Below are 17,476 nucleotides of genomic sequence, written 5' to 3'. Positions count from 1 at the left end.
CTAGGCCTGTGGCTACCCCACTCCACCCTGGCTGTTGCCGATTCTGCCACGAGCATTTACCAGGTCACTCGGCCCTCAGGACACGACAGGAAAAGACAAATGGGCAGGCACCTTCCCTTACCCTGTTGCACCGCACAAGCGGGAAGTTGGGGTCACAGCGCCACCTGTTGACATTCCAGGCCGACTACAACCCTGTCCCAGGTGGTGCCCTGCGCTGCAGGTAGGCGCCAAGGCAAAACAGAGGCTGCGGTGCAGACCGCGTGGGGAAGTGGCCACCCTGGCGAGGAGCCGAAAGCCAGGTGCTGCCCCAGCAAAAGCTTGAGGCAAAGGAGACAGGCAAAGTCTAACAGCAGGGCTGAAGTGGCCCCAGGGAACTCTCACCCTAATGAGTCTGGAGTCACAGAAATAAGGTGGCGGCCGAAGGGGAAGGAGAGCTGAGTCAGAAACTGTCCAAGGAAGAATCTTCTGAGGGCTGCCCCCATCCATCCATCTCAGGAGTACATTTCAGCCCTCAAAGGTCCTCCTCACCCTTGAAGTCAGAAAAAACAGGAGGGGGTCGGGGAAAGGCCAAGGCCCTGCAGCAACTCAAGCTTAAGCCCCAGTGTCTACGCTGGGGGCAGCAAGGCCAGATAGAGGGCACAGGGGCAGCGGGCCCTCTGGAGCTGAAGAGAAGCCATGAACAGGAGTGAGCTTGTGACGTTGCCTTTTTGAAACCAGGGACAGACAGCAACCAAAAGAGGCCACACACCCCAAGCAGATGCTCCAGAGCTGAAATATGCTGGGGGTACTCTGGCTACTTGGATGGAGTGGGAGGTGAGCACGTAACAGGTAGGGAGGCCAGAGCTCCCCAAGCGGCAGGAGGAAATAGAGTGCAGGGATTTTTGCCTTCTCCACACAAACTACAGATGGGTGTATCTTTCCTTTTCTCCTTTGCCTTTCCCTTCCCTTCTTTTCGCAGCTATTTGCAATGCCTCCTCAGACAGCCAGTTTACCTTTTTGCATTTCTTTTTCTTGGGGATGGTCTTGATCACTGCCTCCTGTACAGTGTCACAAACCTCCGTCCAAGTTCTTCAGGCACTCTGTCTATCAGATCTAATCCCTTGTCACTTCCACTGAGAGATTTGATTTAGGTCATACCTGAATGGCCTAGTGGCTTCCCCTACTTTCTTCAATTTAAGTCTGAATTTGGCAATAAGGAGTTCATGATCTGAGCCACAGTCAGCTCCTAGTCTTGTTTTTGCTGACTGTATAGAGCTTTTCCATCTTAGGCTGCAAAGAATATAATCAATCTGATTTCGATGTTGACCATCTGGTGATGTCCATGTGTACAGTCTTTTGTGTTGTTGGAAGAGGGTGTTTGCTATTACCAGTGCGTTTTCTTGGCAAAACTCTTAGCCTTTGCCCTGCTTCATTCTGTTTTGCCAAGGCCAAACTTGCCTGTTACTCCAGGTATCTCTTAACTTCCTACTTTTGCACTCCAGTCCCCTACGATGAAACGGACATCTTTTTTGGTGTTAGTTCTAAAAGGTCTTGTACGTCTTCACAGAACCGTTCAACTTCAACTTCTTCAGCGTCACTGGTTGGGGCATAGGCTTGGATTACTCTGATAGTGAATGGTTTGCCTTAGAAACGAACAGAGATCATTCTGTCATTTTTGAGGTTGCATCCAAGTACTGCATTTTGGACTCTTGTTGACTATGATGGCTACTCCATTTCTTCTAAGGGATTCTTGCCCACATTAATAGATATAATGGTCATCTGAGTTAAATTCACCCATTCCAGTCCATTTTAGTTCACTGACTCCTAAAATGTTGACATTCACTCTTGCCATCTGTTTGACCGCTTTCAATTTGCTTTGATTCATGCACCTAACAGTCCAGGTTCCTATGCTCTGTACAGCATTGGACTTTACTTCCACCACCAGTCACATCCACAACTGGGTGTTGTTTTTGCTTTGGCTCCACCTCTTCATTCTTTCTGGAGTTATTTCTCCACTCATCTCCAGTAGCATATTGGGCACCTACCGACCTGGGGAGTTCATCTTTCAGTGTCCATTCTTTTTGCCTTTTCATGCTGTTCATGGGGTTCTCAAGGCAAGAATACTGAAGTGGTGTGCCATTTCCTTCTCCAGTGGAGCATGTTTTGTCACAACTCTGCACCACAACCTTCCAAATAGTTGAGAAAAGAAGAGAAGTTAAAAGCAAAGGAAAAAAGGAAAGATACCCATCTGAATGCAGGGTTCCAAGGAACAGCAAGGAGAGATAAGAAAGCCTTCGTCAGTGATCGATGCAAAGACAGACAGGAAAACAGAATGGGAAAGACTACCAATCTCAAGAAATTAGAGATACCAAGGGAACATTTCATGTACAGATGGGCACAATAAAGGACAGAAACTGTGTGGACCTAATAGAAGCAGAAGATATTAAAACCATAATGGTGTGATCACTCACCTAAAACCAGACACTCTGGAGTGTGAAGTCAAGTGGGCCTTAGGAAGCATCACTAGAACACAGCTAGTGGAGATGATAGAATTCCAGCTAAGCTATTTCAAGTCCTAAAAGATGACACTGCGAAGTGCTGCACTCAATATGCCAATTTGGAAAACTCAGCAGTGGCCACAGGACTGGAAAAGGTCAGTTTTCATTCCAATCCCAAGGAAAGGCAATGCCAAACAATGTTCAAACTACTGCACAACTGCTCATCTTACACGTTAGCAAAGTAATGCTCAAAATTCTCCAAGTGAGGCTTCAACAGTACGTGAACTGAAAACTTCCAGATGTTCAAGCTAGATTTAGAAAAGGCAGAGGAACCAGAGATCGAATTGCCAACATCCGCTGGATCATCAAAAAAGCAAGAGAGTTCCAGAAACACATCTGCTTCATTAATTACTCTAAAGCCTTTGACTGTGTGGATCACAACAAACTGTGGAAAATTCTTCAAGAGATGGGAATTCCACAGAGCATCTTACCTGCCTCCTGAGAAATCTGTATGCAGGTCAAGAAGCAACAGTTAGAACCCTACATGAAACTCAGCTATCAGGGAATCCACCTGCCATGCAGGAGACCCCAGTTGCAGGTGAATTTTTTACCAACTGAGCTATCAGGGAATCCACCTGCAATGCAGAAGACCCCAGTTCAATTCCGGGGTCGGGAAGATCTGCTGGAGAAGGGATAGGCTACCCACTCCATTATTCTTGGGCTTCCCTTGTGGCTCAGCTGGTAAAGAATCCACCTGCAATGCAGGAGACCTGGGCTAGGAAGATCCCCTGGAGAAGGGAAAGGCTACTCACTCCAGTACTCTGGCCTGGAGAATTCCAGGGACTGTATAGTCCATGGGGTCACAAAGAGTCAGACAGGACTGAGTAACTTTCACACACAAAAGTGTTTTTCTCATGGAAATGTTTTTCTTAATGAAACTATGTATTCGCTTTAGAATCTGCCTTTCTTCAAAGTGGTTCAAGATTGACTTTTTTTCTTTTCTCAAACCCTGGGCTGATAATGGTTCAACAAACCAGTATTCATGTCAACTGTTTTATGGCCAGGGGCGATGAGACACCTTGTGCCATCTTATCTTAAAAATGCATATATATTGTGGGAGAGGGGCCTGGTGAACTCCCCCAGCATTGAGGTGTCTCTCTTATCTGATTAATAAGCTTGCTAACAGACATAAAACACCTTGCTAAAAACTAGCAAGGGGGCACTCTTTCTGTCCCCTTCTGATGTCTATGCCAGAAGCTTTCCCTATCTGTTATACTTTAATAAAACTTTGCTACACAAAATGCTCCAAGTAGTCAAGCCTCATCTCTGACCCTGGATCGAACTCCTCTCTTCCGGAGGTCACAACTCGGCTTGCAGAAGCAACCTTTCAGAGGGAGGGAGCAGTCACCCCAGATGTGCCCCACACAGCAGATAAGTGTTAGTCGCTGAGTCGTGCCGACTCTTTGCAACCCCATGGACTGCAGCCCACCAGGTTCCTGTCCATGAGATTTTCCAGGCAAGGATACTGGAGTGGGTCACCATTTCCTTCTCCAGGGGATCTTCCCAACCCAGGAATCAAACCCCTGTCTCCTGCACTGCAGGCAGATTCTTTACCGACTGAGCTACAAGGAAAGCCCCACATAGTACTCCAATCCAAAGCAAAGTGTCTCCTGCAAGGCAATGAGCCCAGAAAAGAGGCCTGGCCCAAACAGGGAACAAAGCAAAGGACCAGACGTGGTATCAGCTACTCGATCCAACACAGAGGCCACCGGTGGCCTTTCCGTTCAAATAAATTAAAATTTTGGTCCTATCATTTCATGGCAAATAGACGGGGAAACAATGGAAACACTGACAGACTTTATATCCTTGGGCTCCAAAATCACTGCAGATGGTGACTGCAGCCATGAAATTCAAAGACGCTTGCTCCTTGGAAGAAAAGCTATGACCAACCTAGACAGCACGTTAAAAAGCAGAGACATTACTTTGTCAGCAAAGGCCCGTATAGTCAAGCCTATGGTTTTTCCCGTGGTCATGTATGGATGTGAGAGAGTTGGACTGTGAAGAAAGCTGATCGCCGAAGAATTGATGCTTTTGAACTGTGGTGCTGGAGAAGACTCTTAAGAGTCCTGTGGATAGCAAGATCAAACCAGTCAATCCTAAAAGAAATCAGTCCTGAATATTCATTGGAAGGACTGCTGCTGAAGCTCCAGTACTTTGGCCACCTAATGCAAAGAACTGAATCACTGGAAATGACCCTGATGCTGGGAAAGACTAAGGCAGGAGAAGGAGACGACAGAGGATGAGATGGCTGGATGGCATCACCAACTCGATGAACAAGTTTGAGCAATCTCTGGGAGATGGTGATGGACAACGGAGCCTGGTGTGCTGCAGCCCGTGGGATCACTAAGAGTCGGACACGACTGAGCAACTGAACTGAAATGATATTAAATGAAAAATCTAGCTCCTCAGTCACAGCAGCCACACTTGTTCACAGTGATCATGTTTCCAGCCTGGAGGCAACTGCTTAGACGGCACTGGGCTCGAGAAGTCATAGTCCTTCCCATCTACAGACCTGCTCTCCGTGCCTCCTGCCCTCTGCTTTCCGAGAAAGGGGCCCTGCTGGAACATCAGGCTTTTTTCCCACGACCTTGCAATCAGGAAGACTGAACCCCTACTGCTTGGCACCTTGCCCCCAAACTGCTCATTTGCCATTTGCCTTCAGAGTATGAGGACCTTTAGAGTATGAGGAAGAGAATTCTTTGGCCAAAACCAAGTAGCTGAGCAAACAATCCAATTTTAAAAGAAGCTGATGCTCATTCCGAAGCATGTCAGATGGTCTTCCGTGATCTCTTCATAGGCAACTCCCCCCACTTTCCCACAGTCCCCACTTTATCAGAGCCCCTGCTGGGCCTACCACCCACAGGATACCAGCACAATAATTCAGCTGGGGGACTTTGGTTGGAGGAGGGGACTAGAAATCAATGGACTTATCAAAAAGGCTGTTACTCAGCTTAGCTCTGAAGCACTATCGTATTTGGAGTCTCGGAAAATGATGGCAGCTGATTGACAGATCAAGAGGAAATAAAGGCCCAAAATCCCTCTACCTGGCCTTCTAAGGTCAGCCCTCCAGTTAAATCACTTTATCTCTGGAATGATCTCAAGCGTCAGATTTTAAAAACCCCTCAGTTACCTTATTTAGATGTGGATTAAAGCAAGAGTAAAAAAGTATACTTTTTTAGGTTTCCCTTGTGGCTCAGCTGGTAAAGAATCCACCTGCAATGCGGGAGACCTGAGTTCCATCCCAGGGTTGGGAAGATCGCCTGGAGAAGGGAAAGGCTACCCCCTCCAGTACTCTGGCCTGGAGAATTCCATGGACTGTACAGACCATGGGGCCACAGAGTCAGACATGACTGAGCCACTTTCACTTTCATGTTCACTTTCAGAAAAGTATAAGCAGAACCTGCAAAGTAATCTGGGAAATGTGGCCAATCACCACTGAGTTGGTTACTATGAAGTTACTCTAAGGTTCTTATACGCAAGATGCTAGCGTGCTTAAGACTTTTTAACCAAGTCCCTCTCTTTTCAAAGCGATAGGCCAAAATCCTATTTTGCCTGTAAACATTCTATTTGGGATTGGCTTCAAATACTTCAGAGGATAACAGGGGTGATCAAACTAGACTGGGCAAGGAGACGCTCGCTGTTGAGACTGAGTGACACCCTCGGGGGGCTGCTCTTCTCTGCTGCCTCCAGTGCATGGCCAGGCCTGAGAACCCCCAGCAACATCCAACCAGACGCCAGGGCCCTGAGGCTTCCTCAGTGTGTCCCCCCAGCCCTTCCTTGGCTGGCCTCTCCCGGCCCTCCACTCGTCCCCCTGCACTAGCTCTCCCCACCCTGTGCCTAGGCTGGAATGTAAGACCCTGAGGGCAAGGCCTGGCATTCTCTGTGGCACAGCCCACCACACAAGTGGGGAAAATCCCACAAAACTCTCACTACTTGAGGTGATACCAGGAACAGTCACTGTTTATGAAGCACTCCCCATAGGCCAGACAGGATGCCAAGAACACAGCCCCAGTCACCTTGATCCTTACACCAAGCCTGTGAAAAGGCATCCTCAGCCGTTTAACAAGGGAGGGAAAAGGCTCCAGAGACTGAGTGATTTCCTCGAGGTGACATGGTTCAATAGTAACAGACCCAGGGCCCAAACCCAGCTAATTCCAACACCCACTCTCACTACAGCCGCCTGCTCTCAGGGCCGTCGTGGGCTTTTATGGCCCCCTGGGCAAGGGAACTTCGCAACAAAGCCCAGGCCATCCCCTCGTACTGACTGTGGTGACAGAACCCAGCCCTAAAGGAGTAGGCAAAAAACAAGAGAGAACCGCAGATCAAGTTCAGGTTGTTATAGATGGAGAGATTTCACACACAAGGCCCTTCCCGGGTCTGGATGCAACTACTACTTTGGTCCTGACCATTCACATTTCCTCAAAGGCAAAGAAAACAGAGCTTGACTCTTAGAACCTGCAAACCTCAGCCCAGGAAGAGCTGCTGGGCAGGCACATCCACAACTGCATAGGGACACCAGCCAGCTGCAGCCCCACTCAGCGCAGGGAAGGAGGCACGAAGGCAACGGATGAGACATAGTGCACACCACCCGGGTCCATACTAAATGGTGACCTGCACCATGCCCTCACAGACCAAAGACCCTCAGCACGGTGCCAAAACCAGCAGCATCCGTGTGTGTCCTCAACACGTGTCTTCACACGCACTACCCCAGCCCCAGCATCCCTGCTCCCAGCGCTCAGGAGACCTGAAGAGCTGGGTGTCCAAACTAGAACAGTCGGCACAGCAGCTCAAGGAGTTCAACCTAGACACGGGCCTGAAGCCGGCCCTGTGTGTGTGCCCGGCCCTTGGCACAGAGCTGGCAAGACTAGAGGGGGTGATCCTAGGCCACCATGTCCCAGGCCACCAGGGCCTTGAGGTCAGCACAGCACGGGCCTCGCACTGCAGGATCAGGAAGGCAGGAAGCACAAACAGGGGGTCTGGGCTGGGCTGGCAGGCCAGGGGGTAGGGTGGGCGGGGTCCAGGCTGAGGCAACAGAAATAGGGAAGTGGCCCCACATGGCTGGTTCATGACAGAGAGACCAAAGCAAAGACTCAGAGGGCTGCAGGAAGGCGTCACATCCCAAAGGTCTCAGGGTCAGGCCTTGATGTCGAAGCCGCTCTGAAGGCACTGGAAGCAGGGCCGGTGGGCCGGTTTTATTCCATCAGAAAGCTCGCTTGGCTGGACCAGGAAGCGCAGACAGGCTATGAGGGCAACTCTGGGGCAGGAAGCCTACCTGAGATGACGCAGCACTTTCTGGACACCAAGGAAGAGAAGCTCAGGAGGTAAGCTCCCTGGTTTGTGGAGTGGGGACGGAGTTCCTGTTTGGAAGATGGAGTTCGGGAGGGCTGCCTGAACTACACTCCTGAGCTGCACACCTGAAAAATGGTTTGGGGGGGCGGGTACTTCCCTGGTGGTCCAGTGGTTAGGACTCTGTGCCTTTACTGCCGAGGGCTCGGGTTCAATCCCTGGTAGGGGAACTAGGATCCTACAAGCCATGCAGCCAGGCCAAAACAGCAACCAACAAATATGAGAAAGCCTGACTAAAAATCTCATATATGACAGAAGAACCAAAAGTGGTTCAGATAGCCTGCTTGATGCTATGTACGTTTAACAATTACAAAGAAACAAATGGAAGATATACCACAGGAGCTGGGGAATCACCTGTGATGAGAAAAACGGGCAGAGCTCCCCCGGGCTTCTGTGTGGAGACAAGCTGTTCTCGAACTTCGTGGCCCAGGCCACAGCTGGGATTTATCAGCAGGAAGCAATGAGACCCGGGAAGGTAGCAAGCTGCCCCACGTCAGAGCAACCATGGAGCAACAAAGCAGAGCTTTGCGGGGAAGGACACACCTATTTAAGGATGTCATGCATTCTTTTAAGTCCGCGGCCCCCATTTGCAATTACGAGGGCTGCTCAAGGCTCCCCGCCACCATGTGCTCTTTTTCGGTTGGTGGTGGTCGCCCGTGTAACCTGAGCTCCCCAAGCAGGGATTGAGCCCAAGCCCTCGGCAGTCAAAGCACAGATTCTTAACCACTGGACCACCACCAGGGAATTCTCCCCACTGCGTGCTCTTAACCCCACACCCAGGAGAAGTCAGCGCCACTCCCAGCCTCTTCTCCTAGCCTTGCTCTCTCCCTCTGTGGTCCCCTCACCACTAACTTGCTCTCTCTCTGCCCTCGTCTTGCCTCTCCCTGAATCGGCCTTCATTACCCTTAACCTGGCTTCCAGCCCTCTCACCCATCCGCCATCCTTCGACCCCTCATGAAGCCACCCCCTTCACTGCCCAGCCCCTGCCTCCCCGTGCCTTCCAGCGGGCCTCTCAAGCTCCCTTCCACTGCATGCATGTGCGTGTGCCAGTCTTCATCTGGGTTTTGCCACTCTGTGGGCACTCACAGCAGAACCACCCCCGTCTCTGCCTCCAAGGTTTGGGGTCTCCACTAGTTCTCCCCTTTCTCCCACCAGCACCTCGGAAACCTGGTTCAGGCCGCCAGCATCTCCCAATTCAGTGATCTCCCCTTTGTGCCCCTGCTTCTAGGTGCTCCTGCGCTAAAAACTACCCCACCCCAGATGCTGTTGCTAAGTACAAATGTTCAACTCGGACCACGGCGCAGCACCGCTGGAAAAATGCAGCACTCTTAACACACAGAGGCCGGGTGCACACTGTGAAACTGGCATTAAAAACCCTCCACCATGTCTCTGGCCATTCCCGAGTCATCCACCCTGCTCCAGGCATTTCTTCTCGAACAGCCCACTGGGGTTCTGGGACTGGGCCAGTACCTGCCAGTGAGACGTGCAAATTAGCAGGGGAAAAACAGACAGGAAGACAGACACAAACACTATGACCAGGAGGTCCAGCTGAGAGGCATGCACAGTGGCAACTGAGAGGGCTTTTCCTTGTTTATGAGAGAAAACTGGGAGGATGAGCCTGATGTTCAGCAGCGGGGAACTGGTAGATTTGTAAGAATGCTGGAAACTGAAGGGCTGTCCTAGAACAATGCTCATGATGGACAGTGGAAGATCCAACTTCGCCTGTGGTAGCTCCAATGTGAAGACGCGTGTGGCTGCTGTAGGGAAAGAACCCAGGTGCTGAGGTCCTATCACTTTAAATCGGGATTCTCAGTTCTGCTGATGACTAGCTCTGGGAACTTGGGTCTCTGAACCTCAGCTTTGCAGAACTATTGAAAAATCAATGTGCGCTTGGCACATGGAATCCTTAACATACGGTAACTAATATCAGTCTAGAAAGATATTCAACAAAGGCATGTGGCAACGTTGGTTGACATTTTAGAGGAAGTATTTTATTTGTCTATTTAAAGCCTCAGCTTCCTCCAAAGACTATATACTATGAGATGACTTAATAATCTTCAGATGGGGGTTTCCCTGGTGGTCCAGTGGTTAGGAATCCGCCTTGCAAGGCAGGTGACGATCCTTGGGTGGGGAACTAAGATCCCGCATGCCATGGGACAACTGAGTCCTTGTGTAACAACTACTGAAGCCCATGCACTCCAGAGACTGTGCTACAATTAGAGAGCCCACAGGCCACAAAGAAGATCCCACATGACACAGCAAAGATCCTGCAGGCTGCAAGTAAGACTAATGCGGCCAAGGAAATAATCTTCAAAGTACAAAAGGGACTAAGAGATTAAAGTCACCGGACTCCTAAAAGGTAGGCTAAGGCTGATGCACAGATTATGTGCTTGACTCAGGCACCTTCCTACCAAAACCCAGGGGAACAAACAGCCTACTATCCAGTCTACAGTCACTGGCAGACTACAAACCAACAATCTGTTACTAAGAGCTCACACCAACACAAACAAGCAGGCATCCGAAGTGGTATCAGAACTAGGCAGAGGCTTGGGCTGGCCACTTAGAACCTGTGCAACTCAGGCCATCACTCCAATGCTCCCTCTCTCCTGGGTTACCCTTTTCCACTTACAAAGGCCCCCTGAATTATGAAGTTATTACAGAAGTCCTTACTGATTTCAAGCCGAACCAGAACCCAAACAATTCACACACACAACAACTCTCCCTCAGTGTACCTGCAACAGCTCTGTCTCCTGTACAATGATGCTCTGGTTATGGAGCTAAGACTGTGAGCGGGACTCTGCAAAACAATTCTATACACCTAAACTTGACCCAGCCATGACAGAGAGACATCTCTCTTGTTCTTTCATGCAGACTTGCACACTGCTAACAAGAGTTAGTGGGTCATTTATGCAAAAGAAAAATGTACAAAAGTCGAGAGGAACACGGAAGCAAAGCCATGTAGGACAATAAAGGAACTAGCCCATGTAGGGTAGACAGAGGAGAGAAGGCAGTCTTCAGAGAAAGTGCTTCCAAAACTACAGGAGAAGGCAGTCTTCAGAGAAAGTGCTTCCAAAACTACAGGACAGACAGAGCATGGTTTCTGGAAATACCAAAGAGGTACACGAGGAGAGAGAGAGAGTATACCAAGTGTTTTAAATGCGCTTGACCACTGAGTCATTTTGCTGTACACCCGAAACTAACACAACATTGTAAATGAACTACAGTTCGATTTTTGAGCTCAGTGAAATGCAGGTCCTTGTCAGCAAGCCAGGGGCAGGGCGGAGGGTCTCCGTTCCCAACAAGCCCCCAGGTCTGGCCAATGCTGCTGGCCACAGGCCACATTGAGAGCAGCTAGGTGCCAGGGAACCAGGATCCCACAGATGCCATTTCCAATAATTGAACAGAGAAAAAGGGAAAAAAAAGAAGCATCCTGTGCCAGATTAGAAAACATCAATGTGGGAAAGTGGTTTTTTAATGGTAATAATTTCCAACCAGCTCACATATGTGTGACCAGGGAACTGATTTAATACACGATGGTACCCTCACAGCACGGAACACCGCACAGCCATGAAGCACAGGAGAAGTCTGTGCAAGTCATTTGGAAAAACTGCCAAGATAATTGAGTGAAAAGGGCAAGTCAAAGCAGAGCAAAAAAAACAACCCATAGTGCTCATAAGAAAAGAGTTAACATTTATGTAAAAGATTATTTTTAAAAGTTTCAGAAACACCCCACCTAGAGCTATCTCTGGAAATGAAAACGTGCAGTTTCTCACCACACATTACTATTTGAAGTTTGGTGGGCTTTATTTTTACAGTGAGTAGGGATAACTTCTGTAATCAGAATAACAAAGGTGATAGTTGTGTTCTTAAAGCGTTTCCTGCAAGCTGCATATGAGCTGTGTATTTGGACAAGAACAGTTCTATGGCTAATGTCATGCAAAGAGAGAAGTTCCTCAAGGGTCACAGCCACCATACAGGATCTGACCCCTAGACTAGGGAGGAGTATATCATCTTGGAAAACTCTAGAAACTAAACAGATCATCAGTGGGAAACTAGTGAATCCACACGGATCCTTGGGGTCACTGTTTCCTTTTCTAAAAAGTCACACAAGAATGACTCCACATCCTTTTTTTTTTGATTAGCTACTGGACAGGGATCCAGGAGGGTGTGGCAGGTACAGCAAAGCATCTTTCAGGCAAGACAGACAACGAACAGATGGGGAGCTTCGGGAACAACCAGGCCCAAGAAGTTACCGTCTGATACATGTTAAAGGGAATTCGCTGAAACCTTCCTTACACGCTTGTCAGATGGAGAGGTCACAGCACAGTGGGGGAGGCAGCTGAGAGGACAGAGCGCACTGGACCAGCGGTCCAGATCTCACTCTCCTCTTGTGGACTCCACAACCCCCTTAGGAAAGGGCAGAGATATAAACGACGACTGTTCTTTAAATTCGCCTGTCTGGGTTCGAAAGGAGACTGCCAACTGCTCTGCACCCTGACTGTGGTGGTGTTCTCCTACTCTGCACTGGTCAAGTTAGAACTAGATGCTGACCTGTGCTTTACGCCAGTTTTTTAGTCAACTGCAGGAATTAAGCTGGAACGCCTAGCTTCACGGTGTTGCAGAGGACTGAGCTGAGCACACACTCACTCATCTGATACACCTGGCTACCCACTGTCCCCCGGCCCACTCAGATAATACCTGCCCTGGAGGCATTCTTCTGGAAGAGATCACAAAAGCAGAGCAGTCAGGAGAATCAGACTTCAAAACCACAGTACATGGGGAACGAACACCATTCCACCCACCAGCACTATGACTACTTCTAAATTCATCACCTGAGCTTTGCCAGCATCTCTTTAAAGGTAGGACCCCAACTGCAACCCTCCAGGCAGCACTGGCTGACACTGAGCCAAGCAAGGCTGATACCTCCAGCCCTCACTGGAGGGGACTAACATTTCATGAGCTTCTGCAGTAGCTCTGCCATGAACTCCTACTAAGCTGCAGTAAGGCACAAGCCCAAGTCTTTCAGAGTTCCTGTTTGGCCTTGTCTCTGTTGCCCTTTATGAACCTACACACACGTCTGCAAACGTAACCCTGTTAAAAACTCAAGTCTCATTCGAGTTGACCCCATCAGCAAACCTGTCTAGATGGCCGTGGGTTCCGAGTAGTAGCTCACATACCTGTTGTTCAACTCCTCCCACTTCCATTTCTCCCTGCACCTGCTTGCCATAACAAATGTCCTCAGCAGAAAAGCACTAAGCAGGCCAGCGGCAGAGTGCAAGCTCCTGAGACCCCTATTTCGATGGAGCTGACCCATGCAGCAACCACTCCTGGGACTTAGGACCCCACCCAACTACACTATTATGCCAGCACCCTGCCCACACTTCAGCACCTGGTCCACAAGAATCTTCTTGAATCGGAGACTGACAAACCTTTTGCAGAAAATCCACACACCCCAAATGGGCAAAGGCAGGGACAAGACTGACAGAACCTATCCCCTAAGCATTCACAGTAGTTGCCAATGATCCCTCTCTCTTCTCTAAAAGCATACAAGCTGTTCTTTCTGGAACACAGCTTGACATCAAAGTCTGACCAGACCCTCCCAGTCTGTTTCCTCACCTATTATCTCCCTCCTTTGGAAACTGGGATGCTTGCCCGTCTGCAGTCATGCAGAATCTCTCCTACCCTGCAATTCCTCAAGGACTGGAGATTCCAGCTGCAAATGAACTCCAGAGCCCCTGGACATCATTTCATCAGCCCAAGCGGAAACTAAGTCAGAGAAGCTGGGCACTCCAGTATCTCCTCACCCATCTGGGATTTCAGTTCTCTCATCCCAGTGCTTCTTTTACCCTTATCCCCTAGCCACCATTTCCTTACTTTACACAGAAACGCTGAGGGGACTGTCTTTTTCCCAGGCCTCACTGTGCTCCCGATCCAGTGCTCACCAGACTTTTGCCTTCTCAATAGTATTCTTAAAGCTCCCTGTCCTCTTCCAGTGCAATCCTTAGTTTTCTTTCTGTCCTTCCTAACTTCCAGATGAAATCCTCCCCAAGAGCCTCTGTGGTCCTTCAGACACAGTCAGTTCTCTTTTCCCACCCTCTGGCTCACTTGTGGTTGGACTCAGTCCCCTGGATCTGTTTCCCTTTCAGTTTCAGTCCACGAGATCATACTTCTTTTTTGGCGCTTCCTAAAACCCTAAAACTCTGGACACTGTGTCCAACTCCTCCCAGCACTATCAGTTCCTGACTCTCGGAAGGTGGAACACAGCAGGCCTGCAGATCACTCCTGGGATTAGCTGTATCCTCCTGAAAAGCCCTTGCCAGCTCCACCTCTTGTCAGTTTGCAATTCTGATCCAGAGACGCTAGGCTCAGCTGAGCAACTGACTTTTTTTTGTGAAAAAGGGAAACCGACAGTCATTCCAATGCCTAGTGAAGAAGGAAGTCCAGGCAATTAGTTAAGATAGCCCAGCCCAAGAATCCACAAACTCACCCTACTTCTGAATAACCAACCTCACAGTAAGTTTTTCCCAATACTCCTAGAAGCCCTTGTCCCAACCACAATGTCTTATTCCCTGCCAGGTAAGCACACTTGAGAATAGCCAGCCCCTCACTCTATCAGAACACCTGTGACAGGAGGCAGCATGCCAGCCCTCAGGTTCCAATAGGTCTCATGCTCCTGTGATAGGTCTACACCAGGGAAGGCCCTGGGGACGTGGCTGGTCTCAGCCCTGTTTTGTGCCCTTTCTGCTCACTTTTCTCAGGACAGGACCCATACACAAAAAGGCCCTGTTCAGTTGGTCCCTTTTAAAGCTGGGCTCCAAAGGGCCTCTCCAGAGGAGGGAAAACACCCGTCACTTACTTCACTCTGTGTACAGAGAGCAAGGCAAGAGTAACACACATGTCCTAAAAGAACATGGTGCAGGTTATGACAGAGCCACAGTGCGGTCTTCTGACATTCCAGTCAGCCCTCTCCCATCTTCCATGCTGCCTCTGGAGAAACTGTGTGATTCCCCGAAAGCAGAAAGGACCTCCAACTCAAGGCCACAGACTAGCCCATAAGTCCTTCACAGTCCCTCGCCCCTCCCCACTCACAAGGACAGCAGCAAGGAAAAGCCAGCAATGTAGAGGTTCCTCTGGGCACGGAAAAGCTTCATGTGGAAGTGCTCCACAGCCCCAGGGTTGTTCTGGAGGTTCACCTTCTCTGTCACATCATCATACTTTCGAATCTCACGAACAGCATCTGTGGCAGAGCAGAGATACAGGTGTTCAGCCCCGGATCAGTCCAGCTGAGATGCAAGGTGTGAGTCTGGGCAGCCTTGCTTTCCTCGAAACTGTCTCCCCTGGTCTTCCCCTTCTACACACATCTTGATGGATGCCTTGTCAGAAGTGCTGCCCTCCGACCTGTTCTCTCCTCCAGCTTTTCTCATGTCACCCTCTGGACCCATTCTACCCAGACCGCAAGCTTGCTCTCCATGTCAAGAAGCTCACCGAATCTGAGATGTTGCCAGCAACCGGGGCAACTCCCTTTCCCACAGTTCGCCCAGTGTTTGGTTCTGTTTATCACAAACTGGGCTGGCTATCAGTCACCAGCTGATAAGCCAGGCAAGTATTGTTTATTGAAATACCCACGAGGGAGGCATGAGCTGCCTAGGAGTCAAGACCTGGAGCATGCCTGCTAAAGATTCAAAGGTTTTCATTTCTAAGCGTCTAAGCTTTATAACCGGTTACTTAAACTGGTGTATTCTGCTTACAAAAGAAATTCACGCTCATCAAAGTTCAATTCGGGAGAAAGAAGCCCATAATATAATCATCACCTCCAGCAGAACCTGCTGATTGCGGCCAGCTTAAATAAAGCAGTCCTTTTCAGTCCCATTAGTCAATGTTATTCTCTTTGTAATATGCTGCTTAGTCACTTCAGTCGTGTCCGACTCTGTGTGACCCCATAGACGGAAGCCCACCAGGCTCCCCGTCCCTGGGACTCTCCAGGCAAGAACACTGGAGTGGGTTGCCATTTCCTTCTCCAATGTGTGAAAGCGAAAAGTGAAAGTGAAGTCGCTCAGTCGTGTCCGACCCTTAGCGATCCCACGGACTGCAGCCTACCAGGCTTCTCCATCCATGGGATTTTCCAGGCAAGAGTACTGGAGTGGCTTGCCATTGCCTTCTCCTCTTTGTAATATACACACACCTAAAATTAACGTCCATGTCCCCCAAATTAGATTACAGCGCCACAAGAGCAGAAACCTTTCCTATTACATCACTAATGCCTAACATTGTTCTAGGCATATAGGGGGAGCACAAACACCTGAACAGTGAACAGCCTCTGCTCTAAACAGCCACTGCTAGTCATTCATATATATATTCACATCTGTGTTTGCAGGCTAGAAATGGAACCATCCCATACCTACTACTTTTCTCCCTCAACCCTGCTCTTTTTTCTCAATTGAGGTACACTGATTTGTAACATTATATAAGTTCCATCAGTACTTTTTATTTCTATTTCTGTATCCTCTACAACGTGCTTAAAAAAAATATGGAATGCTTCTTGAGTTTGTGTGTCATCCTTATGCAGGGGACACACTAATCATCTCTGTCTCTTTTCAATTTTAGGATATGTGCCGCTGAAATGAACACCTGAGACATCTTTTTAAGTCAATATGTAAAGATCTACCTAAAGAGAGCTCTTAATGGATCCCCACGGGAGAGGAGCAATGTAAGGCTACTATCTGGTCCTTAATTTCTGGTATGAGACTGCTTGTTTTTTAGGCTGATTTTACATTATAAAAATACACCTCCACTTACTGATATCTTTGTGTTACATCTGTGGACTTCCCAAGTGGCTCAACAGTAAGGAATCCGCCTGCCAACGCAGGAGATGTGTGTTTGCTCCCTGGGTCGCAAAGATCCTCTGGAGGAGGAAATAGCAACCCACTCCAGTATTCTTGCCTGGAAAATCCCATGGACTGAGGAGCCTGGCACGCTACAGTCCACAGGGTTGCAAAGAGCTGAACCCAACTGAGCGACTGAGCATGCACACATGTGGGTTCCCAGCCCCCAAAATTCCCATTTGGGCACCTTAACTCCCAACCAGATGATACTAGGAAGCAGGGCCCTTGGGAGATGAGCACAAGGCCCTCATGAGTGGGTTTAGTGCAATTATAAAATAGACTCCAGAGAGCTCCCTTGTCCCTTCCTCCACGTGAGGACACGGCAACACAGCAAACAACTGTGGAAAGATAACACAGCCTGTGAAAACAGTTGCCTGTGAGTCGTGCGTTTATGGGGACCTTTAACTTTGTACGTTAAATTCGCGAAGTTTTTAAAGATGTGCTATTTTTGTGATTTAAACAAAAAACATGTTTTCCCACACTGTCTTCTGCATCCAGAGACCCAGCATCTCAAGGTCCACCTTAACTAATGGCAAAGAGCCAACCAGGGATGGAGGCGTTGGGCCAAACTAGCTCAAGTCATAAAGCAGAGGGCTACCCTCTCTATCACAGGCGTCCAGCCCAAGGCGGTTGACCCTGAACTCTCATTAAGTCCACTCCCCCAGTGAGATGTGCCCTAGACCCCTTCCCAGGGATGGCTAAGGGCCAGAC

At 49.1% G+C, this 17,476-nt stretch overlaps 1 protein-coding gene, 1 long non-coding RNA gene and 1 other non-coding gene across 5 annotated transcripts in view; 1 reads left to right on the top strand and 2 right to left on the bottom strand.

The window, feature by feature from the left end:
- The window catches only part of BCAP31 (B cell receptor associated protein 31), a 28,972-nt gene that overhangs the window by 7,595 nt on the left and 3,901 nt on the right, over positions 1–17,476 (bottom strand). For all 3 annotated transcript variants that reach the window (XM_055437798.2, XM_055437800.2, XM_055437799.2), the window contains exon 4: positions 14,973–15,120. In XM_055437798.2, coding sequence (XP_055293773.1) covers positions 14,973–15,120 — 148 coding nt within the window. The remainder of the gene's footprint in view (positions 1–14,972; positions 15,121–17,476) is intronic.
- LOC129564140 (uncharacterized) lies at positions 7,564–16,759 on the top strand. The gene is made up of 3 exons (XR_008687435.2): positions 7,564–7,858; positions 9,112–10,242; positions 16,488–16,759. It is a non-coding gene; the product is annotated as an uncharacterized LOC129564140 (long non-coding RNA).
- Positions 16,405–16,511, bottom strand: LOC129535394 (U6 spliceosomal RNA). Its single transcript, XR_008681656.1, has one exon. It is a non-coding gene; the product is annotated as a U6 spliceosomal RNA (small nuclear RNA).

The sequence above is a fragment of the Moschus berezovskii genome, chromosome X (assembly GCF_049115385.1).
Source record: "Moschus berezovskii isolate FMDL1 chromosome X, NW_MosBer_1.0, whole genome shotgun sequence".
Taxonomy (NCBI): domain Eukaryota; kingdom Metazoa; phylum Chordata; class Mammalia; order Artiodactyla; family Moschidae; genus Moschus; species Moschus berezovskii.
Note: the sequence above shows the minus strand (reverse complement) of the source record. Positions and strands in the feature narration are given on the sequence as shown.